This window comes from Phacochoerus africanus, chromosome 1 (genome assembly GCF_016906955.1).
Source record: "Phacochoerus africanus isolate WHEZ1 chromosome 1, ROS_Pafr_v1, whole genome shotgun sequence".
In the NCBI taxonomy this organism is placed as follows: Eukaryota; Metazoa; Chordata; class Mammalia; order Artiodactyla; family Suidae; genus Phacochoerus; species Phacochoerus africanus.
The window spans coordinates 160,149,535-160,173,983 of NC_062544.1; the positions used below are offsets into that span (position 1 = coordinate 160,149,535).

The 24,449-nt window shown below is 44.0% G+C and overlaps 1 protein-coding gene across 1 annotated transcript; it reads right to left on the bottom strand.

Annotated features, from left to right (window-relative positions):
* Nucleotides 1–6,200: 6,200 nt before the first annotated feature.
* Nucleotides 6,201–18,574, bottom strand: LOC125110698 (proline-rich protein 23B-like). The gene is made up of 3 exons (XM_047752170.1): nucleotides 18,352–18,574; nucleotides 6,576–7,071; nucleotides 6,201–6,495 (listed from the first exon to the last, which is right to left on the bottom strand). The coding sequence occupies exons 1-3, from the start codon at nucleotides 18,572–18,574 to the stop codon at nucleotides 6,201–6,203; spliced, it is 1,014 nt and encodes a 337-aa protein (XP_047608126.1).
* Nucleotides 18,575–24,449: the final 5,875 nt, after the last annotated feature.

Below are 24,449 nucleotides of genomic sequence, written 5' to 3' on the forward strand. Positions count from 1 at the left end.
TATATTAAATAGGAATGGCAACAGTGGGCATCCATTTTTTGTTTCTGATCTTAGAGGAAAAGCTTTATTATGCTGAGGTATGATCCCTCTATACTCATTTTGTTGAGAGTTTTTTTTCATGAATGGATGTTGAATTTTGTGTATATATAAGATGATCATGTAATTTTTGGCCTTTGTTTTGTTAATGTGTTGTATTACATCAATTGATTTGTGAATATAGATTCATCCATGAGTCCCTGAAATAAATCTCACTAGACTGTGGTTAAAAAATCTTTTTTGTATTGTTGAATTTAGTTAGGTAATATTGTGTGGAGGGTTTTACATTTAAGTTAATCGGTGACATGGGCCTATAATTTTCTTTTTTAAAGAAAGAAAAGAGGGAGAGAGAGAGACTTTATTTACTTGCTTCAAGTTTTATAGGAGCAATGACTTTTTGCTAGTTCTCATGAAGTTGAGTTAAAATCTCAAGGGCTTTATAAAATGACTTATGCACAAATAGATACATGAGCTTTTAGTAATTAGACATGACCATAGAGAGAGGCTTTTGGACAGACTTCTTCCGATTACAGAAGCCCTCACCACATTTGAGTTCCCTAGGAGAAAATCTCTTACTGAGGACTTCCTCAATTCATAAAGAGGTGTTTAAATCTCAGTAAAATTTGGCACCCAGGGACTGTAATATTCTGTTAAAACCAGAAATACTCTCAATTGTAGTATGTGAGGGGTCTAGGGTGTGTTTGGATAGTCTTTAATCTATCAGGAGAGAATGCTTTTCCCTACTGATATAGGTCTTACTCTAAATAATGGACTGTTACTTTGGCAAAATTATTACTTAAATTTGAAACTTTATGTGTTTTGCTAATGTTGGTGAAAGTCAGTGGAATTGTTTTATAGTCTTCCTTATTCTTTGAATAAAAGTAGAGATTATCTTACACATTGTGTTAAGAACTGAGTCACAAGGGAAATTTAGATCTTTTATGTCTTGATTGAGGACTAGGGAAAAATAGAAGGGGGTCCGGTGTACTTCAGGGCATGACTGTCCAGGTATATTGTTGTCCTCTCCAGGTGAAGGCAAAAAAGCATTAGCCATCTTGGTCTAGAGGCACACAGCAGAAAGACTGATTAGAGCGAAGCAAGTGGATTCAGATGGAATTGATGATAGGATGATATTTGGGTTAATTTTTATCAGGAAATGAAGCATATCTACTTTGTTGATGGCCTTAAGGTCTTGAATGAATCATATTCTTGTCTGTTTGGTTTCTTTTCTTGCAGGATGAGAGTATTACAAGGGCAGTGTATGGGAAGATCTTTGTAAATATTGCATTCAACTGTAGGATTGAGCTCTTCTTTTGGCTTCAGGGGATATTGGGGGAAGTTAAGGTAATGTTTTGGTAGAATGTGTCTGAACTTTAATGGGTTCTGTTCCTAGTATTTTTTCTATGTCAGTGGAATTTCTAACCCATAGAGGGTCAGATATGGTGTCAGGATCTTTATCTGGGTATGTGTTAAATAAAATTGGGAATGCAAAGTTTTGCTCAGAACAGACATAATTGGTTATGAATAAAGAAGTCCTCTGAAAATTTAATAAATACTCTCCTGTGGTATGCTTTTAATATAACAATTCAATGTGTAATGTAAGTTCTAACACATTAGATTGGAATGTGTGTTGTCACAGAGCAGGAAGGTATGTTTCCAGTCATAGGGCTCAAGAATTACATTTAAAGGAAGGGAGATAGAGAAAATATGTGAGTTATTGGAAGTAGTAATCACCTGTGCGGAACAATTAAACCATGGGAGAGGCTGAGCAAAGGTGGCATAATTTATCATAGAAAAAGCAACAGTTGTATTATTTTTATTGAAAACATTTCAGGTATGGTTTTTAGGAGACTTTGTCCAATTTTTCAGGCTTGTTATTGGACCTTGGTTTCAATTGTGTTGATCAGAGAGATCATGTAGGTCTTTTCCTGGGTCAGTCCAACCTGCTTTGCCATCCAGAAATTAGCATCTGCAGTTCTGACCAATATGTGTCTGAGTGATATGTATCAGATAATTTTACAGCTTATACACCTAAATTCTTCTATGAATATTGTTGGCTTTATCTGAATTTGGAGAAATTTTTACAAAAACCTCCTAATTCAGCTCAGGTCCAAAGTTTAAACTCTACAGTTTGTTGTCTGAATACCTGGTGCATGGGGTGGATCTTCAGAGGCAGCTTGCATTCTGTGTTCTTGGGAGCTTAGCTGCAAAAAGGGAGGGACTCAGACAAGTAGAATTAGAGAGAAGAGTCAATGGAATTTCAGAAGGAGAGAGGATGGCAGGAGAAGAGATAGAGGGAGATCTGGAATAGAGAGGCAACTGGAGGATTGGATAGAGAAATAAGTCTAATTGTTGTTTTTTTCAACTTGGTCATTAGCTTTGGCCAGAGCTAAAGCAAGCTTGTTTAGTGAAGCAAGTTTTGATACAGAATTCAGTTTGGAGTCTTGCTTATACCAATCAAAATGTGCTGCCCATTGAAACTGAGAAATCTTATTCCCTTCTTTTGGATGGCGCCACTTAAAGGAACAATTGTGTTCAAGTCAAATCATCCATAGTGAAGTTATGTCATTTAGAGTGTTAGGCACAAGAATGAGGAGCTTAATGAGATGATATGTCAGAAGCAGAAATATTTCCTAGAAGAGTGGAAGGCTTAGACTTAAATTATTCCATAAGAGGTAACAATGGTGGGTGAAAAGTGGACCTTGTGCACTTGCATCTTAGGCCCCCAACATGACTTCTCCTGAAGGCAGACTCCCCTAGTCTATACCACCCAACACCAGAGAGAACACCCTTTCTGGATCAAAGCCAAACTATCAGGCAATGGAAATCATGAGAAGAGAGCTTATTGAAAACCCACTGCCAAGTGTGTCCACATGGATGCCAGTGTGATGAGCACTGCAAACTCACAAGACTCTGAACTTGGCTCCAACAATAGGCTTATAGGACATAATACTGTGTTCTACCCAATGGTCCTCATTCTTGGGATGAACAAGGCTTTTGATCAGCAGAAAATGGAATCACAAAAGAGGACAAAAGGGCATAAAAAGGAACGTCTGGATGCCCCTAGCGATGACAAATAAATGGAACCAGTAAAAACAAACAAACAAACAAACAAAACCTGGTCCCAAACTTAGAATAAATAGCTAAGGGAACTCAATGCCATGAGAGAGTTCAGACACAGTGTTGATTTTACACATTGGTGTGTACACCATAAGCTGAGAATAGTTTATAGTACAAGGTGCTCCTGGGGGTACCACACCTGGTCCAAGGCTGAGGTCCCTGGTGATGTATAGTGGAGACTATACCTCATTGGGACCTCTAGGAAAACTGAAAATAAACAAAGATAACTCAGAGGAGAACAGGAAGAGGCTATTTTTTCAGATCTTGCTATATATATATCAAGAGAGTCAGCCCCACCACTTGTATTTGAGAGACTGATAGGCATCTAAGGAAGCAGAAAAGGTTTATAGTGGGAAAAAGGACTACTTCAGGTGTGTTTGAAGGAAGGTTGTTGGCAGGGGGCAGCTAGAGATAGTCTACCTAGAAGCAGGGAATCCTATGTAATTGATTGATTTGGGGACTTTGTGTCTTAGACATAGCATATTTGCCTTTAGTTGTTCCTGAGTTGGAAGTAGGGATGAAAATTAAGGTAGCTGGCAGGTGTTGACAAGACCTGCTCATTTGGGGACAGTTACCAAGGTTATGGTTTTGTTTCTGAACTGGTTTCTGCAGTTTCTGGATCAGAATTCTGTTCTGGTCATAAGTGGTTACATTGTTCATTTGTATTATAAGTCTCTCAGATCCTATTATCCCCACAGTTACCAAGGAGTCTAGCTCCTTAAGGGCATTTTCTGCCATCACTGGCCAAGCCTAGCCCATTGAACTCAATGATGCTGGTGCCTGTCCAGTGCATTCCTTACTTCTTAGTTATACAGTGTCCCTCTAGGCCCTTCCACACTCTTACTAGCTGATATATTTTTCAGCCTTAGGTACTACATCCAGAGTATCATACCCACTGCTTTGAACCTTTTAATTCTTTCCTGTATTATATAATGCTTAACTTTAGTTACTGGCCTGGTGACAAAGAGAGGAGATGAGGGTAAATCTTGAGGTTGGTGCATGTTTTCTTGCCAGGCAGTTGCTCCTGCACCATCTTAGAGCAAGGTCAATATGAAAGCTTTATAGAGAGTGGTGGTCCACTTCTGGGGGCCAAGAGGATTAAAAGAGCCTGTATTCGAGTTATTCATGTATATCTACCCAGTTGTCTCCATCCAGTGTCACCGGGTTCATTCACTCTGTAATCTTACCATTACAGATGAATGGATAAAAATTATGTGAGGAATATTGCTCATCCATAAAAAGGAATGAAGTTCTGCCATTTGCAACTAACTGGGTGTAACTAGAGAGTATTCTTCTGAGATAAGTCAGCCAGAGAAAGACAAATATTCAATGTTATTACTTATATGGAACCTAAAAAGATAAAACAAATAAAGGCATATAATAAACAGAACAGACTCACAGATAATGAAAAAAAGTAGTGGTTGCCAGTGGGGAGAGGGAACGAGGGAGGGACAAGATAGGGCAAGGGATTAAGATGCATAAACTACTATGTATAAAGTAGATGAGCCACAAGGATATATTGTATAGCTGAAGAAAATATAACCATTATTTTGTGATAATGTTAAATGTAATATAATCCATAAAAATATTGTATTATTTTGTTGTACACCTAAAACTAATATAAGTCAATTATACCTCCAAAAATAGAGGGATGACCCTATTACCTATGCCATTCAACCTGGATTTGAAGTAATAATTAATAAAAAAGATTAAGGAACAATAAGACTAAGAGGCCTGTCAAAAAGAGAAAATACTCTCATTGTTTGAAGATATTATTACCTTTATTGGTCTAGCAAGAAAATCTACAGAGAAGTGATTACAGAAATTGAATACTTTTGCTGGATACCAGACCAATATAAGAACAAGTTATTTCTATATGTAAGTAACAATGTACAAAATATATTTGGGATCTTAGAAGAATAAAAACACAGAACCATTAGAATTAGGAAGTTTCCCTGGAGTTCCCACGTGGTGCAGCAGTTTAAGGATCTGGTGTTGTCACTGTTGTGTTAGATCCCTGGCCTGGGAACTTCCATTAAATTTTTTTTTTTTTACTGTGGCCTGTCATGTCATTATAATAAAATGATTAACAGTATTGAAAAAAGAAACTTTTCTAGGACAAGAGAATTATATCAAAAACATATAAGAATGGAAAACAGTTGGTTCTTAGAAAATACCCCTAAAAACCCAGCAATAGTGTTAAACCATTTGTTGACCTAATCACTCAAAAAGAGGAGGGCATGTGATCATTGCCCCCAAATCTGTGTTTGTATCTAACAAATGCTTGTCCGTATAAAACCACTGGCTAGATAGTAGAGGGTTGTCATACACTATTACAGACCTTTGGGCCAAAAATTCATTGAACAAAAGAAATTTAGTAATTATTATTATTATTATTATTATTCCTTTTAGAGTCACACCTGTGGCATATGGAAGTTCCCTGGCTAGGGGTGGAATCTGAGCTGCAGGTGCTGGCCTATGTCAAAACCACAGCAAGGCCAGATCTGAGCTGTGTCTGGGACCTACACCACAGCTCAGGCAACTGCCTTGCCTTAAACCATTGAGTGGGCCAGGGATAAAAAAGCATCCCCATGGATACTAGTCACTGCTGAGTCACAACGGAAACTCCAAAAGAAATTTAATAATTATTTAGCAGAAATAAATGGTTTTTAGAGAAAAGTGCTGGTGCTTACTTAGTTTTAAAGCCAAATAATTACCGGGGGTGGGGGCAGAGCTCCTTAAGGGTGACCTCCCAAGAGAAAACCGAAGCAGCAGTCTGGATATCTGAAAGGCCACTGGAATTGGAGAGGCTCTTCTTTGCCCAGGTGATCGTCCTTCCCCGTTTGAGGCAGCCACCGAGGCACACTTGCGTACGGCAGCCGTGCATCCCGAACCCATCGGTCCTGTGTGACGCCTGTCCGGTGAGCCATGTACACACACAGAGGGTATCGGGGAGACTCGGAGCAGGTCCCCAGGCTGGTGGCAGGCCAGGAGTGGCGGGGGGAGGGGGGGTGGGAGGCGGAGGCGGCGAGGCAGGAGGCAGTTCAGTCCAGGATCAGGCGTCTCCTGGCCTTGCGCAGAGGACCCTGAGGGCGTGGGGGGCGCCCCTGGGGACCTGGACAAGGAGATGCGGGGAGACACTGGAGCGGTGCCTCGTGGTCGTCCTCAGAGACATCACGCAAGGGGGCCAGAAGGTGCAAGTCCAGCTTGGAGTGGTGGTGAGGAGAGCGCCTCTGGGGACTAGGGTGGACAGCGTGGGGCCAGGGCTCCGGGTTGAAGCCCTGTGGGTCCTCATCCTCGGCGTCCACGAGGTCGTCGTCGGAGACATCGCAGACATCGCTGGGGCCGGACACCCAGGCGGCGAGGCCGGCAGCGGGGGATGGGGGGGCGGCAGCCGCGGGGCTCCAAGGCCCAGGGACCCAGCCAGACGCTTCATGCAGGGCAGGCGCCTGGCCTGGAACTGGGCGGCCGCGTCCTCCACCTCCTGGGCCTCTGCTTGGATGACGACCTCTGGGACAGCCACGCAGAAGAATCCCTCCCCCAGGGCCAGGGCCTCCCCCGGGGCGCTCAGGAAAGCGCCCGGTGGCAGGCCTGGGCCCCAGGCGCCTTCAGCGCCCGAGCCCAGGAGGGCCTCGGGGACCAGCACCAGGAGGCGATCGCCGACAGACACTTGCCGCGCGGCCGTGGGCTCGGGCTCCAGCAGCAGGTCGACGTCGCCCAGGGCCAGGTACAGGGCACAGCCGGCCGCCAGGCCCACCACGGAGGGGAGCGCGGCCGCGGCGGCGCAGGCCGCGGGCTCCGCTTCTTGGTGCAGCCGCGGCGACGCCTCGGACTCGGACTCGGACTCGGACTCGGACTCGGGTCCCGAGGGCTCGCCGGGTCGGCGCCGCTTGGCAGGGCCGGGTCCTCCGGGCTCTGGTCACCACCACCAGTCCGAAGGGTAGTGGCTGGGATTGTGTGGCCGTATGCCCATCAATCACCTGGTGGCGCCCCTCCGGGCCTGGCAGAGGGTGGTTGGGGGGGGTCGGATGTGACAGGTAGGCTTGATAGGTGAGGTGGGCCGGGTTGGTTTTTTCTTTTTAGGACCGTGCTTGGGCATATGGAGGTTCCCAGGCTAGAGGTGCAATGGGAGCCACAGCTGCTGGCCTACAGCTGTTGGCCTACACCTCAGCCACAGCAACACCAGATCCGAGCCTATTCTGCGACCTACACCACAGCTCATGGCAATGCCAGATCCTTAACCCAGTGAGCAAGGCCAGGGATCGAACCCACAACCTCACAGTTCCTAGTCAAATTTGTTTGCACTGCACCACGACGGGATCTCCTGTTTCTGTTTTGTAAAATTTTTTTGTATTCTGTTTTGGCTGCAGCTGGAGGCATATGGAGTTCCCCGGCCAGGGATTGAATCTGAGCAGGAGCTGCAACCACAGCTGTGGCAACACTGGATCCTTAACCCACTGTGCTGGGCCAGGGATTGAACCCACATCAGTGCCGTTACAGAGACACCACCCATACTGTTGGGCCACAGTAGGAACTCCTGTTTGCGCATTCCGTTGTATCATTTCTATTTGATTCCACATATTAGTGCTCTCATATGATATATAGCTTTCTCTGTTTGACTTACTTCTCTTAGTATGATAATTTCTAGGTCCATTCATGTTGTTGCAAATGCATTATCTCATGCTTCTTTGTGGCTGAGTAATATTCCATTGTATATATGTACCACATATTTTTTATCCAATCCTCTGCTGGTGGGTATTTAGGTTGCTTCCAGGTCTTGGCTATTGTAAATAGTGCTACAGTGAACACTAGGGTGGATGTATCTTTTCAAAGTATCATTTTCTCCCTACATATGCCCAAGAGTGGGCTTGCTGGGTCATATTGTAGTTCTATATTTAGTTCGTTAAAGAACCTCCATACTGTTCTCCGTAGTGGTCAGCATCCATTCTTATGACTGGATTTCTGGTGTTCCTGGATAAGGGACAAGTAGTTACCCTGAGTTGGTGACTTAGGTATGGGTGCTTGCTGGACAAATATGCTCAGGCTCTACACTGCCTTGGGGGACCCTGCCCACAACTTGAATGTGGACATGCACTTGCACCTACCTCTATCTTCCCAGGTAGTGGAATCAGCCCTGGGAACTCCAGCTCTCCTACTTCTGGGCTTCTGAATAAATTGGTTCCTTCTTCGGCATGACATTTTTATCACCTGCAAATTGGGCTACAACAGATACACATCTCATGTCCTGTTGTTTGGACAGAGGTGGGGTGGGAGATGGGAGAAGGGATGAATGGGAGCTTGTAGGAAACAACTGCTCCTCAAGAACTCTGTTGGAGACCCTTGAATATTCCATGCTTGTGAAATAATGGGGGCTCCATTCAGGAGGGTGAGTGTGGACTTGAGAGGTTGGTAAGTACAGATAAATAAGCCAAAAACTGGCCAGCACACAGGGGCTTGGGGTTCTTGGCATAACCAGTATTGGGGGTCTGAATTTGGAGGCGCCAGTCCTTGGCTGTTGCCACCTCATGTCTGTTGCTCTCCTGAACTCAGCAGTTTCACCTCTGGGCTCATCATTGTTCTGGGCTGTGGGAATCCTCACCATATGCTCCCCTTCAAGGGAATATGGTCCTGCCCTGAGACAAAGTCAGTTACTGGGGCCTAGTCAGCCCTTTTCTAGTTGGGTGATTATAGACAAGTCATTCCACCTTCTCTAACCTCAGTTTCTTTACATATAAAGTGGGAGTATGCCATTTATGTGCAGGGGGGGTTGTGAGATAATGCATGTAAAATTTTCTTGGACTATAGTAAGTGCTTAGTAGATAGTAGCTATTCTTTGTTTATTATGGCTTTTTGGGGGTTTTGTTTGGTTTGTTTTGTTATTAGAGCCACACCTGCAGCATATGGAAGTTCCCAGGCTAGGGGTTGAATCGGAGCTGCAGCTGCCAACCTATGCTACAGCCTCAGGAATGCCAGATTTCAGCCACATCTGCAGCCTATACCACAGCTCATGGCAACACCAGATCCTTAACCCACTGAGCTGGTCCAGGGGTGGAACTCACATCCTCATGGTACTAGTAGGGTTCATTACCACTGAGCCATGACGGGAACTCCCATTGTTTATTATGTTTGTATCTGTTTTTCCCACTTGACAGTGTCAGCCCACTTCTGAGCATCTTGAGTAGTTCCTGGTGTGTGGCTGCCATTCAGTAAATGGTGAACAATTTCAACATCACCATTGTCATCATCATTCCTAAAAAGAGGTCTAACCTGTTAGAGAGCACTCTTTCTGGTGTTTTCATGGCATAGCACCTATATAATTCAGGAATGGCTTTCTGAGCAATAGATCAGCTATCTTTCATTCTGCCTTATTTTTCTTTACTCCAAGACACCCAAAGACTCAGGGTGTATCATCAGGCCCAGTCACTGGGCTTTCTTGGTGTCATCAATACTGCCTAACCAATCAGCATGAACTGCTTGACCGGCTGTGGGGCCCAGATTAGCAAATAAATCTCTGATTCTGGGCTGGGTACAAGATGGCTGCTGAAGCCTACTGTTCAGAGAGGAAAGCTGGGGGGACTTGGGTAAGGAAGCTAGGCCCACGATGGACATCGCTAAGTGGGACTCAGGAGTTTTCTCAGCATTGGGCATCTGGGCATGGTGAGTCCTTTAAAATTGCTTCATTTGAGACTCTGAGGCCCAGGTCAGAGGCTCTGGGCCCCAACAGTGCTCCTAGCACTGGCTCCAAGGAGGGCCATTCTGGTACCTCCTAGAATGTATAACCCCCTGTAATGGGCTTTAGAAATTCCCATTTGTTGTTATTCCCATTAGTAATGGTAGCTGAATATATTTTTAAGAAAACCTGAACAGCATAGTTAAAGCTGTAGTCTCATTTCAACTTTTCACCGATTCCCAATCCAGGGTTGATGTGCAAAGGTCCTTTTCTATACATTTACACATATAACACATGGAATTTGTTTTCTTCCTGAAATGGCAAAGTACTGTGGGTCTTTGTCTGCAGTATGTTAGAACTTATTGTTATTTGGTGTTGTCATGCACGAAATACATTATCTCTTCTATCTTTTATTGGAGAGACTTTTTCCAACATGCAATACTGGCTTCTATATAAAGACGGTGTATAAGAAAAGGCAACTTAAAAAAATCTCTTATACAGCAATGCCTCTATCTTTGTCTGAAGTAGAATGACAGTAGGGGCCCACTCTCTTTCTGCTTATCTCAAAGTACTTCTGGTAATTCTAGTATATCATGCTGTGCTTTCTCCACTTCCTGAATACATTACCTGGGGGTGAATGGCATTGTATTACTGATGATATTGTGATTATTAGGTATGATGATGGCCTATGTGACCATAACATCATTAATCCCTCACTATTTTAAGAATGACAAAACTGTCATTAAGTAGTTATTTGACCTTTTAAAGCCTGAAGCTGAAGCCAAATAGCAGTTTTTTTTTAAACCAAATACTTTGGCTTCTCCTTTTTTAATTGTTTGTTTTGTTTTTATTTTGCTGTACCTGCAGCACATTTAAGTTCCCCAGGCCAGGGATGGAACCCAAGCCACAGCAGTGATCTATGCCACAGCTGCAGCAATGACAGATCCTTAATCCACTGTACTGGGCAGGGGATCCAACCCACACCTCAGCAGCCAGCTGAATCACTGCAGAATCAGTGCTGGATCCTTAACCTACAGTGCCACTGTGGGAACTCCTCAACTCCTCTGTTATGAGTGAAAGCCAATGATTTTTGTATATTAATTTTGTATTCAGATTCTTATGGAATTTTAAATTTTTTCAGTTATTTTTAAGGTTAACAATCATATGATCTGAAAATGGTCTTTTTTTCCCTCCTTTGAAAATTTTAAACATCTAATTTCTTTCTCTTGTTTAATTTTGTTGGCTGGTATATCCAATACAATGTCAAATCCTAGTGGGAAAGTGATGTCCTTTTCTATTCTAGACTTTGTTGGGATTTCTGCTAGTGTTTGCCTATTTACATGATACTGGCCATTGCTCAGAAATAAATGTCATGTCACAGAACTATCATGTCTGTACTGAATGAGGAACCATGAAATCAAGTGACGGAAGCTAGGACTCGTTCAGCAGAAGCATGGAAAGTTTTGCAGTGACAGCTATTGCCCTAAATCAAGGAAAACAAACCTTTCCAAGAGGGTCAAGGGTGAGAGTATAATACGTGATGGTTTTGGTTGGCTGTTTGCTTTTAGATGTTGGGGTAGTAGATAAACACTGAACTGGCCATTTCAGTGATGTATGCAACTTGCCTCTGACAGATTTCCTCTAACAAAATGTACTTTTTTTTTTGCTGTGTCCACAGTTTTGGAAGTTCCTGGGCCAGGGATTGAACCTGAGCCAGAACAGTGACAATGCCAAATCCTTAATGGCTAGGCCTCCTGGGAACTCCCTCAATCTGTTTTTCAATATTTGCTTATTTAAATAATGCTAATCCCTGAAGTTGACTTCTCAAATGGATTATTTTTATTATTTATCTTTAAAAAGTAATATATTTATTTCTAGTTGTATGTCTATAGAAAATTGAGTAGATACCACACTCCTCTCCCACACAGTGCCTCTTATTGTTAACATCTTGCATTAAAATGGTGTTTGTTACAGTTGATTAATAGATATTGATACATTTAATTAACTGAAGTCCATAGTTTACATGAAGTTTCACTGTGTTGTATAGTTCTATGGGTTTTAACAAGTGCATAATGTCACCCAATCATATAAAAGCATAGAGAATAGTTTCCCCACCCTAAAATCCCCTATGCTCCACCTACTCCTCACCCTCTCTCTGAACATTTGACACAGCTGATCTTTCTACTGTCTCTATAGTTTTGCCTCTTTCACAATGTTACGTAGTTGGATTCACACAGTATGTGGTCTTTCCATACTAGCTTCATTCACTAGGCAGTATGTACTTAAGGTTCCTTCATGTCTTTTCATGTCTTGGTAGCTCTCCCCTCCCTCCCTCCCTCTCTTTGTTTCTTTCTTATGCATGCAACTGAATAACACTCAGTTGCATGCATATATCCCCAATCTTACTATCCGTCTGCCTATTGAAGGGCATCTTAAGTGCGTCTAGGAACAATGCACTTTTGATGGTTCTCATCAAGTTGAGTTAAAATCTTGAGGGCATGTCCACATGGCTTATGCAGAATTAGACACAAGAGTTTTTAGTACTTGGATATGCTTAGAGAAAGAGATGGTTCTACAGCCTTCTTCAGGTTACAGAAGCCCTCTTCACATTGGGATCCTCAGGAGAGGGTCTCTAATTTAGTGCTTAGTAAGCTCCTAAAGAGAGGCTTCATTCACAGACATATTTGTAACCAACTGCAACTGCCTGCAATAGCCATTTTAAACCAGAAGTACTTTCAATTGTCTTTCGTTAGAGGTTAAGTATAGGCTTGAGTTGTCTTTAGTCTATCAAGAGATAATGTTTCTCCCTCCTAAAATGGATCATGCTCTAAATGAATGGGTTGCATTTTGGCAAATATAGAAATTATTTTCTGAATTTTATGTCTCTCATTTGCTAAGGCTGGGGCAAGTTAATGCAATCCTTTTACAGGCTTCTTTATCCTTTGAAAAAAGTAGAGATTATCTTACACATTGTGTTAAGAACTGAGTCAGAGGGAAATTTAGATCTTTTATGTCTTGATCACGGATGAGGAAAAAAATAGAAGGGGGGCCCAGTGTACTCCAGGGCATGACTGTCCAGGTATATTGTTGTCCTCTTCAGGTGAAGGCAAAAAGGCATTGACTGTCTTGGTCTAGAGGTACACTGTAGAAAGGCAGAGCAAAGATTGGTTAGAGTGAAGCAAGTGGCTTCAGATGGAATTGATGATAGGATGGTGTTTGGGTTAATTTCTATCAGGAAATGAGGTATATCTATTTTGTTGGTGGCTTTAGGGCTTTGAGCAAATCTATATCCTTGTCTGTTTGGTTTCTTTTCTTGCAGGGTGAGAGTGTTACAATGGCAGTAGTAAAGATGGGAAGATCTTTGTATATAATGCATTCAACTGTAGGTTTGAGCTCTTTCTTTGGCTTCGGGGGATACTGGGAGAAGTTAAGTTAATGTTTCAGTATAATGTATCTGAACTGAAGGTTCTTCTCCCATTATTTTTCTATATCAGTGGAATTTCTAATGCTTAGTGGGTTATGGTATTAATATGGTGTTAATATCTTCACCTGGAGTATGTATCAAATATAGTGGGGATTACAAAGGTATATTCAGAACAGACATAATTGGTTATGAATAGAGAAGTCCTCTGAAACCTCAAGAAACAGTACTTCTGGTGTGCTTCTAATATAACAATTTGATGTGTAAAGTTCTAACCTGTTACATTTGAAGGTGTGTTGTCACAGAGGAGGCAGGTATGTTTCCAGTCATAGGGCTGAAGGGTTACATAGGAGATAAGGAAAATCTGTGAGTTATTGGAAATAGTGATCACCCGTGTGGTATGACTAAGCCAAAAAAAAAAAGCCAAGCAAAGGTGGTAGGCTTTAATATAGAAAGAGTAGTAGTTGCATTGATTTTTATTGGAAATCATTCAAGTATGGTTTTTAGGATACTGTCCAACTTTTCAGACTTGTTATTGGACCCTTGGGTTTATTATGCTTAAAGAGATCCTGTAGATCCTTTTCTGGGTCAGTCCAACCTGCTTTGCCATCCAGAAATTAGCATTTGCAGTTTCTGACCAACACATGCCTGAATGGTATGTATCAGATAATTCTGACACTTATGTATCCAAAAGAATGCTAAAATCTATGAATATTTGATGGTCTTATCTGAATTTAGAGAAATTTTTTTTACAAAAAGCTCCTAATTCAGCTCAGGTCCAAGATTTAAACTCTACAGTTTGTTGTCTGAATACCTGGTGCATGGGGGTGGATCTTCAGAGGCAGCTGGCATTCTGCAAAAAGGGAGGGACCTAGACAAGTAGAACTAGAAAGAAGAGTCAATGGAATTTCAGAAGGAGAGAGGATGGCAGGAGAAGAGATAGAGGGAGATCTGGAATAGAGAGGCAACTGGAGGATTGGATAGAGAAATAAGTCTAATTGTTGTTTTTTTCAACTTGGTCATTAGTTTTGGCCAGATAATTTTTTTTTGTCTTTTCCAGGGTCGCACTTGTGGCATATGGAGGTTCCCAGGCTAGGGGTCTAATCAGAGCTGTTGCTGCTGACCTACACCAGAGCCACAGCAACGCCAGATCCGAGCCCCTCTGCGACCCACACCACAGCTCACGGCAATGCCAGATCCTTAATCCACTGAGCAAGGCCAGGGATCGAACCCGCAACCTCATGGTTCCTAGTTGGATTCGTTAACCATTGAGCCAGGAAGGGAACTCCCAGAGAATGTTTTAATGAAGCAGGTTTTGATTCAGAATTCAGTTTGGAGGCTTACTTATACCAGATCAAAATGTGCTGCCCATTGAAACAGAAATCTTATTCAATTCTTTTGGAAAGTGTCTCTCAAATAAAAAATTTTATTCAAATCAAATCATTCATTGTTAAGTTATGTCCTTTAGAGAGATAGGCACAATAATGAGGAGTTCATTGAGAAAATGCATGTAAGAAGATGGCATGTTAGAAGCAGGTGTCTTTACTGAAAGGGCGGAAAGCTTAGACTTAAATTACTGCATAAGAGCTGGCAGTGGTTGGTGAAAAGTGGAGCTGGGGCACTTGGGTTTTAGGCCCCCAACATGACTTCTCTGAAGGCAGACTCCCCAGTCTACACTACCTAACACCAGAGAGAACACTCTTTCTGGATCAAAGCCAAACTATCAGGCAATGGAAATCATGAGAAGAGAGCCTCATCTGGCTTATTGAAAACCCACTGCCAAGTGTGTCCACATGGATGCCAGTGTGATGAGCACTGCAAACTCACAAGACTCTGAACTTGGCTCCAACAATAGGCTTATAGGACATAATACTGTGTTCTACCCAATGGTCCTCATTCCTGGGGTGAACAAGGCTTTTGATCAGCACAGCAAAAAATGGAATCACTAAAGAAAAGAAAAGGGCATAAAAAGGAACGTCTGGATGTCCCTAGTGATGACAAAAAAAAAAAAAATGGAATCAGTTAAAAAAAAAAAAACACAACAGGAGTTCCTGTCGTGGCTCAGTGGTTAGCAAATCCGATTAGGAACCATGAGGTTGCGGGTTCCATCCCTGGCCTTGCTCAGTGGGTTAAGGATCAGGCGTTGCCGTGAGCTGCAGTGTAGGTTGCAGACACGGCTGGGATCCCGTGTTGCTGTGGCTCTGGTGTAGGGCAGCGGCTACGGCTCCAATTTGACCCCTATTCTGGGAACCTCCATATGCCGTGGGAGCAGCCCAAGAAAATGGCAAAAAGACAAAAAAAAAAACAAAAAAAAACAAAAACCTGGTCCCAAACTTAGAATAAATAGCTAAGGAAACTCAGTACCATGAGAGAGTTCATACATGGTGTTGACTTTACACATTGGTGTGGACACCATAAGCTGAGAGTAGTTTGTGGCACAAGGTGTTCCTGGGGTACCATACCTGGTCCAAGGCTGAGGTCCCTGGTCATGTGCAGTGGAGACTATACCTCACTGGGACCTCCAGGAATATTGGAAATACACTAAGTTGACTAAATGGAGAACAAGTAAAGGCTATTTTTTCAGAGCTTGCTCTATAGCAAGAGAAGCAGCATTTGAGAGACTGATAGGCAGGTAAGGGGGGTGGGGAAGGTTTATAGTGGGAAAAGGGAGGTCTTCAGGTGTGTTTGAAGCAAAGTTGTTGGCAGAGGGCAGCTAGAGACAGTCTAACTAGAAGCAGGGTATCCTAGGTAATTGATTTGGTTTGTGAACTTTTTATCCTAAATGTGGCATATTTGGCTTTCTTTAATTCATTCTTATTTGGAAGTAGGGATGACCAAGTCCTGATAACCTGGGGTCAGAGGTTATGATTTTATTTCTGGGCTGGCTGTTGCAAAGTGTCTGTATCAGAATTCTGTTCTGGTCATAAGTGGTCTGACCATTGTTCATTTGTATTATAAGTCTCTCAGATCCTATTATCCCCAAGGCTACCAAGGAGTCTAGCTCCTTAATGGCATCTCCAGCCAAGCCAGGCCCATTGAACTCAATGATGCTGGTGCCTGTCCAGTGCATCCCATATTCCTTAGTTATACAGTGTCCCTCTAGGCCCTTCCACACTCCTACTAGCTGATATATTTTTCATCCTTAAGTACTATATCTAGTGTATCATACCCACCGCTCTGAACTTTTTAATTCTTTATTGTATATAGTATATAATACATAACTTTAGTTACTGGCCTGATGGCAAAGAGAGGAGATGAGGGTAAATCTTGAGGTTGGTTGCCAGGCAGATGCTTCTGTACCATCTTAGAGCAAAGAAGATGTGCGATCTTTTATAGAGAGTGGTGGTCCACTTCTTGGGGGTAAGAGAATTAAGAGATATGTGGGGATTCAAGTTATTCATGTTGTCTACATCCAGTGTCACTGGGTTAATTCACTCTGTAATCTCACCATTACAGATGAATGCATGAAGGAGATTTGAGAATATTACTCAGGCATAAAGTGGATGAAGTTCTTCCATTTGCAACAACCTGGAAGGATCTTGAGAGTACTCTGCTTAATGAAATAAGTTGTACAGAGAAAGACATACTCTCTATGTTGTCATTTAAATGTGGAACCCAGAAAAATAAAACAAAATGCATTTAATACAACAGAACAGACTCATAGATAATGAGAAGAAAGTAGTGGTTGCCAGTGGGGAGAGAGAAGGAGGGAGGGACAAGACAGCGTAAAGGGTTAAGAGGTATAAACTGCTATGTATAAAATAGATAGGCAGCAAGGATATATTGTACAGCAGAAGAAAGTATACCATTATTTTTAATAACTTAAATGGAATGTAATCATAAAACTATTGAATTATGCTGTTGTATACCTGAAACAAATACACTATTGTAAATCAACTATGCTTAAAAAAAAAAAAAAAGACAGGCTTGACCCTATTAACCATACCATTCACTCTGGGTTTGAAGTCATACCCAATAGAAAAGATTTAGGAAAAATAAGATGTAAGAGGTTTGTTAAAAAAAAAAAGAGAGACAATACTCTCATTATTTCAAGATTTTATTATCTTTATAAGTCAAGCAAGAGAATTTACAGAGAAGTGATTACAGAAATTAAATAATTTTTCTGAATGCCAGGCCAACATAAGAACAAATTATCTCTATATGCCAGTAACAATGTACAAAATATATTTGGGATCTTAGAAGACTAAAACACAGAATCTTTGGCATTACCAACTTTTTCAAGACAAGATAATTATATTAAAAACATATAAGGAGAAAAGAATGGTAAACTATTGTTTCTTTAGGGAAAATAACCCCATAAACCTAGTAATATCATTAATCCATTTGCTAACCTAGTCACTCAAAAAGTGGAGGGCACATGAATACTGTTCCCCATTCTGTGTTTTGTATCCAACAAACAGTTGTCCCCATACAGCTCTTTGCTAGATCCCCCCAAAGGGGCTAAAGTTGCCATCCAGAAAAGTTTCACATAGGTAGAGGGTTGTCATAAAGTAGCAGGGACACTAAGACCAAAACCTTACAAGGTTTTGTTTTTGGGAAACAAAAGAAATTTAGCAACTACTCTATGAAGGGGGGGGGGGAGGGAGTAGTGTTAGGGTGCCCAAGAAAGCATGGCTTTTTAAATTCATTCATTCATTCATTCATCAATTAATTTTGGCTACCAGGAGGCATATGGAGTTCCCGAGGCAGGGATCAGATTCCAGCCACAGTTGCAACTATGCTGTGGCAGCGCCAGATCCTTTAATCCACTGGGTGGGGCAAGGGATCCAACCTATGTCGTGGCACTGCAGAAAAACAGCCAATCCTGATCCCATTGTCCCATAACAGGTACTCCAAGCTTGGCTTTTTAGTGAAAAGTTTGGAGCTTAGTTCTGAAGCCAAGGTGGGTTGAGGGGTGGTATGGAAAACCTAAGCAGCAGTGTGTGTGGTTATATGAAAGGACACCATAATTCAAGTGGCTCTTTCTTTGCCCAGGTGACCTTTCTTCCTGGTTTTAGTCAGACATTGATGCAAAATTCTGCAGTGCAGCCTTGCATCCACAACATAGCTGTCCGTTGTGATTCTTATCAGGTGGGCAGTGTACCCACAGCCCTTATCAGAAAAGAGAACTCCGTCCGGGTCCCCAGCTGGTAGCTAGGAATTGTGGGAAGAAGTTCATTCCTGGAACAGGCATTTCTGGGCCTTTCGCCGAGGGCCATAAGGGCGTTGGGGGCGCTCATGAAGACCTCGAGAAAGAGAAGGGGGGAGAGGTTGGAGTGCTGAGTCGGGGAAAGGCTCTGCAAAGTAGAGGCCCAGCTCTGCGTCATGGTGAGGAGAGCGTCTCTCAGGACTAGGGTTGGGACCCCAGGGCGAGGGGTTGTGGAACTAGGCCCACCACGTCGCCATCAGAAGCCCTTCCAGGGGAGACGTAGAGCCCCGCAACTGAGCTGGCTGCAGCATCCATCTCAGCTGGCAGGAACTGGGCGCCTGAGTCCTCCTCATAGACCTCTTCCTGGGCAGCGATCTCTAGGACAGATCCATAAAAGAATCCCTCCTCAAGGTCGATGTCCTCCTCCCCTGGAGAGCTCAGGACAGCACTTTGTTCTAATGCAAGAGCCGAATGGGCTGGCCCTCCCAGGAGTTCGAGGAGGGCTCCGGGGACAAGCATGAGGAGGTGATCCCCGAGAGATACTTGCATCACAGACGTGGGCTCGGGCTCTAGCAGCACGTCGACGTCGTCCAGGGTCAGGTTCAGGGCACAGCCGGCGTCAAGGAACACCACGGAGATGAGTGTGCCAGAAGCCAGGGGCCCTGTCTGGTTGTCCAGGCCGGGCACCGCCTCGAACCCGGGGTCCGCAGGCTCCTGGGTTCGTCGGCGCTTGGCAGGCCAGGTCCTCCGGGCTGTGGGCCGCACCAGTCCTCAGGATAGGCGGCGCTGGGTTGCGGGGCCGGCTGCCAACCATCTCAGTGGTGCTGCAGGCCCGGGGCCTGGCAGAGGGGCTCGGAAGGGCTCGGTCCTGCAGGCAGTGACAGGTCGGCTTGACAGCTGAGGCGGGCCTAGGACCGTGGGGCGCTGGATCGCAGGACTGAGGGACGAGTCTTCAGAGCTCTGGGGAGCCTTTCAAAAGTCCCTCAGTCCTGGCTTCTAGGGGAGCTGCTGAGATCGGCTTTATGTGTGTGGACTGGTTCAGCTCCTCACGTGGACTGGTTTGCGCCAGAGTGGGCCAAGGATGTAAATGACGCCAGGCGGAAACCTGAGTCGCAAAGCATCCTCACGCCAAGCTCCGCCCCCCTTCGAGGCTCCGCCCCTGGAAATGGCGTTTAACTGAGTTGCCCCGTAGCTCTGGCTGTGGTGGGTCGCACTGTAGAGAAATACTATTACAGGCCTCAAGGGGGCAGAGCAAACGTGCCTCTCTAGCCCTAGGCTTCCAGGGTCAAGCTTTCCTGGTGTTGACCTCAGATGCAGAAAACCTTAACCGGAAAACCGCTTAAATATCAAGTCCCACGGACGAATGCCGCCACCAGGACATTGTGATGTAGTTCCCTCGTCCCCTGAGACCTCGCCCTGGAAATGACCTTTTATCTTCTTTTAGTCTAATAGTGGGGTGAGTGTTTGGATGCCATCCATAAGCCTCTGTTTGCCTGAGTTGTTAATGACTATCAGATCCCTTCAGCGGTGTTGAATGGGAGAGCAATGTTAGAACTGAGTGTTTTAGTAGCAGCCTCTGCACGATCAACTCATTTATATATGTATATGTATCTGTTTAGCACGAGGACGGTCATTGTTATACTTCTATCAACTGAACTAAGATTTTCTTTTTCTTTCTTTCTTTCTTTTTTTTTTTTTGGCCTTTAGGGCCAAACCCGCAGCATATGGAGGTTCCCAGGCTAGGAGTCGAATCGGAGCTGTTGCCGCCGGCCTATGCCACAGGCACAGCAACGCAGGATCCAAGCCGCGTCTGCGACCTACACCACAACTCACGGCAACGCCAGGTCCTTAACCCACTGACTGAGGCCAGGGATCAATCCTGCAACTTCATGGTTCCTAGCTGGATTCGTTTCCGCTGCGCCAGGACGGGAACTCCAAGAGTTTACTTTTTCTAATTTGACCTACACTACACCAGAGAGGTGTATCTGTTGTAGCACAATTTACTGATGATGAAAACGTCATGCCCAAGGATAAACCAATTTGCCTAGGAGCCCGGAAGTAGCCGAGCTTGGTCGGATCCCTCAGGCTCAGGTAAGATGATGCAGCACTTCTGATCTGTGTCATTTTAAAGCTGAGTCTGCATGGTGGACCCTGGTGGCCAAGGGAAGGTGTGGCTCAGATCCTTCTCCAGTATTAAGGGAGAGAACATCCAATATGATTTTGGGATAAGTCATACTTTCATTTTATTTCAGAAGAAGTGAAACATTTCCTTCTATCCTTGTCCTCATTTTGTCCCTTTTTACAAAAGCATACTATGTGCTCTCATTTCGAGGCCCATATAACATTTGTTTATACAGAATTATGTTTTTGTGTTTTAATGGACACACCTGGAGCATATGGAAGTTCCCAGACTAGGAGTCGAATCAGACTTGCAGGCTGCAGGCCTATACCACAGCCACAACCCTGCCAAATCTGAGCCACGTCTGCAACCTATGCTGTGGCTCATGGCAACACTGGATCCTTAACCCACTGAGTGGGCCCAGGAATAGAACCCACATCTTCATGGATATTCTCAGGTTCATTTCTGCTGAGCCACAGTGGAAACTCCCAGAATTATGTTGAAGCTACTGGTGTGTGACTTGGCAGACAGTGGCATTCTCCGGCCAATTACTATAAAATTCAGATTCTTTGCCACATCCCAGAACCACTGATAAGAATTCCTGGAACCATGGGTGTAGAAATTCTCCTTGAGCACTTCCACAAAGATTCTGTTTAATGGCAAAGTTTAAGATCGCTGAGCTTGTTTTCATTCAGCAGTTGAGGTGTATCAGGTGGTTTGAGCTTAGGTCAGGTCCCTGCTTATTGACAACAAAGTCATGAAGGCCAGCGTTCAGGGGTTTTCTCTGCACTCCTGGTCCACATATGCTCTTATGGCTGGATATTTGGTACTCCTGGATTCAGGCCAGGAAATTCCACTGTGATAGTGACTTAGGTCTGGGCACTGACTTGTGCAACCTATGGCATTGTGGGGGCCTCCTGAGCTTCTATGGGGTGAATGTGGATGCCAAATATGGATGTCACAGGCACCTACCTCTATGGTTCCAAGTGATGAGAGCATCTGCTGTGCTCCTGGTGTTTGGACAGAGGGTGGGGTGGGACAGTTGGTGAGGGGATGGGGGGAACTTGCAGGAAACAACTGCTTTGGCCTTAGAGAATTCTTTTGGTAACTCTTGAATACCCCATGGTCAGGGAATGGTGGGGGCTCCTTTCAGAATAGTGAGTGTGGACATTCCATGTTTTAAGGGACAGATGGATGAGCTGAAAGCTGGCCAGGACACAGGGTAGGGCTCAGGACTCATGGCATAACCAGTATTGGGGCTCTGAATGCAGGGGCACCAGTCCTTAGCTGGTATCACCCTGTGTCTGCTGCTTTTCTGACCTCAGCAGTTTCCCATCTGGGCTCATAATTATCCTCGGCCCTGGGAATCCTCACCATGTGCTCCCCTTCCAAGAGAATGTAGTCTTGTCCTCAGACAAAGGCAGTCACTGGGGCCTGGTGTAGACATACCTGATATCCTCTTCTGGCCAGGCCATTTCTAACTGGATAATCATGAGCAATCATTTCATCTTCTCTAACCTCAGTTACCTTATACATAAAGTGAGGAGAATGCCAACTACTCTGCAAGGGGCTTGTGAGATCATGTAGGTAAAATATACTTGGAACTTAGTAAATGCTTTGTAAATACTACCTATTCACTGCTTATTTTGTTTATAATCTGTCTTTTGCACTGGACAGTGTCAGCCCTGTTCTCAGGCATGTAGCCAGCTTTCAATGAATGTTAAACATCATCATCGTCATCCTATAAAGGGGTCTCATCTGTTGAAAGTGGTGTTCCGGGTGTTTTCATGGCATAATATCTATATGGCTTGCTGAACACCTGATCCTCTGGCTTTCAATCTGCCTTATTTTCTTTTAAGATGTCCAAAGACTCAGGGTGTGTCATCAGGCCCAGTCACTGGGCTTTCTTGGTGTCATCAATACTGCCTAACCAATCAGCATGAACTGCTTGACTGGCTGTGGGGCCCAGATTAGCAAATAAATCTCTGATTCTGGGCTGGGTACAAGATGGCTGCCTCTGCCTCCTATTCAGAGAGGAAAGCTGGGGGGACTTGGGTAAGGAAGCTAGGCCCACGATGGACATCGCTGAGTGGGACTCAGGAGTTTTCTCAGCATTGGGCATCTGGGCATGGTGAGTCCTTTGTTGCTTCATCTGAGACTCTGAGGCCCAGGTCAGGGGCTCTGGGCCCCAACAGTGCTCCTAGCACTGGCTCCAGTGAGGGTCATTCTGGTACCCCCTAGAATTCATAGCTGGATTTTAGAAATTCCATTTGTGGAGAGTTCCCCTTGTGGCTCAATGGTTTGGAACCTGACTAGTATCCATGAGAATGTGGGTTCCATCCCCGCTCATTGGATCCCGTAGGGCTGTGGCTGTGGCTTAGGCCCAGCAGTTAGCTCTGGTTTGACGCCTAGCCCGGGAACTTCCATATGCTGCAGGTGTGGCCCTAAAAAGAATAAAAAAGGAAAAAAAGAGAAATTCCTATTTGTGGAGTTCCCACTGTGGCACAATGGGATAGGCTGTGTCTCTGCAGTGCCAGTACTCAGGTTCGATCTCCAGCCCAGCACAGAGGGATCTGGCGTTGCCACAGGTTGCAATTGTGGCTTGGATCTAATCCCTGGTCAGGGAACTCTATATGCTGAGGGGCGGCCAAAAAAAGAAAAAAAAGAAAAGACATTCCTATTCGTTTTTATTCCTATTAGTTTTTATTCCTATTAGTAATATTAGTTGAATACATTTTATTTATGTACTTTTTTGTCTTTTTTAGGGCCGTGCCACGGCATATGGAGGCTCCCGGGTTAGGGGTCTAATTGGAGCTGTAGCCCCCGGCCTACACCACAGCTCACAGCAACACTGGATCCTTAAGCCACTGAGCAAGGCCAGGGATCAAACCCGAAACCTCATGGTTCCTAGTCAGATTCGTTAACCACTGAGCCACAACAGGAACTCCAGCTGAATACATTTTAAAGAAAATCTAAACAGCATAGTCAAAGCTATAGTCTTATTTCAACTCCTCACCAAGTCCCATTCCAGGGTTTGTGTGACAAGATCCTTTTCTATGTTTTTATACACATAATAGAGGGAATGTGTCTTCTTCCTGGAATGGCAAAGTACTATGGGTCTTTTGCTGCAATATATTAGAGCTTATTGTTATTTGGTGTTGTCATGCAAAAAGTACATTCTCTCTTCTATCTTTTATTGGAGAGAACTTTTCCAACATGCAATACTGGCTTCTATATGAAAATGTTGTATAAGAAAACACAACTTCAAATGTCTCTTGTACAGCAAACCTTTGTCTTCATCTGAAGCAGAATGTTGATAGTGACCCACTCTTTTTCTGCTAATCTCACAGTAATTCTGGTATATTATGCTGTGGTTTCTACATTTCCTAAACACATTACTTAATGGTGAATGGCATTGTATTACTAATGCTATTCCAATGATTAGGTATGATGATTGCCTATCTACTCACAAGATCATCAATCCCTTACTATTTTATTTTATTTTATTTTATTTATTTTTGTCTTTTGTCTTTTTAGGGCTGCACCAAAGGCACATGGAGGTTCCCAGGCTAGGGGTCCAGTCGGAGCTAAAGCTGCTAGCCTATTCCACAGCCACAGCAATGCCAGATCTGAGCCACGTCTGTGACCTACACCATAGCTCACGGCAACACCAGATCCTTAACCCACTGGGAGAGGCCAGGGATTGAACCTGAGGGGGATCTTAATCGGGTTCATTGACCACTGAGCCGCAATGGGAACTTCTCCCTTACTATTTTAGGAATGACAAAACTGTCACTGAAGTACTTATCTGACCTTTTTTTTTTTTTGTCTTTTTGCCATTTCTTGGGCCGCTCCCGTGGCATATGGGGGTTCCCAGGCTAGGGGTGGAATCGGAGCTGTAGCCGCTGGCCTATGCCACAGCCACAGCCACACG

What these genes read in the sequence shown, in the direction of transcription:
- LOC125110698 (XM_047752170.1), bottom strand. Translation starts at nt 18,574, where the DNA reads ATGACGCAGAGCTGGGCCTCTACTTTGCAGAGCCTTTCCCCGACTCAG. An exon ending in TTTTCTGATAAGGGCTGTGG is followed by an intron (nt 7,072 to 18,351) that starts GTACACTGCCCA and finishes GGTGGTGACCAG; the next exon opens with AGCCCGGAGGACCCGGCCCT. An exon ending in TGCATGAAGCGTCTGGCTGG is followed by an intron (nt 6,496 to 6,575) that starts GTCCCTGGGCCT and finishes GTCCGGCCCCAG; the next exon opens with CGATGTCTGCGATGTCTCCG.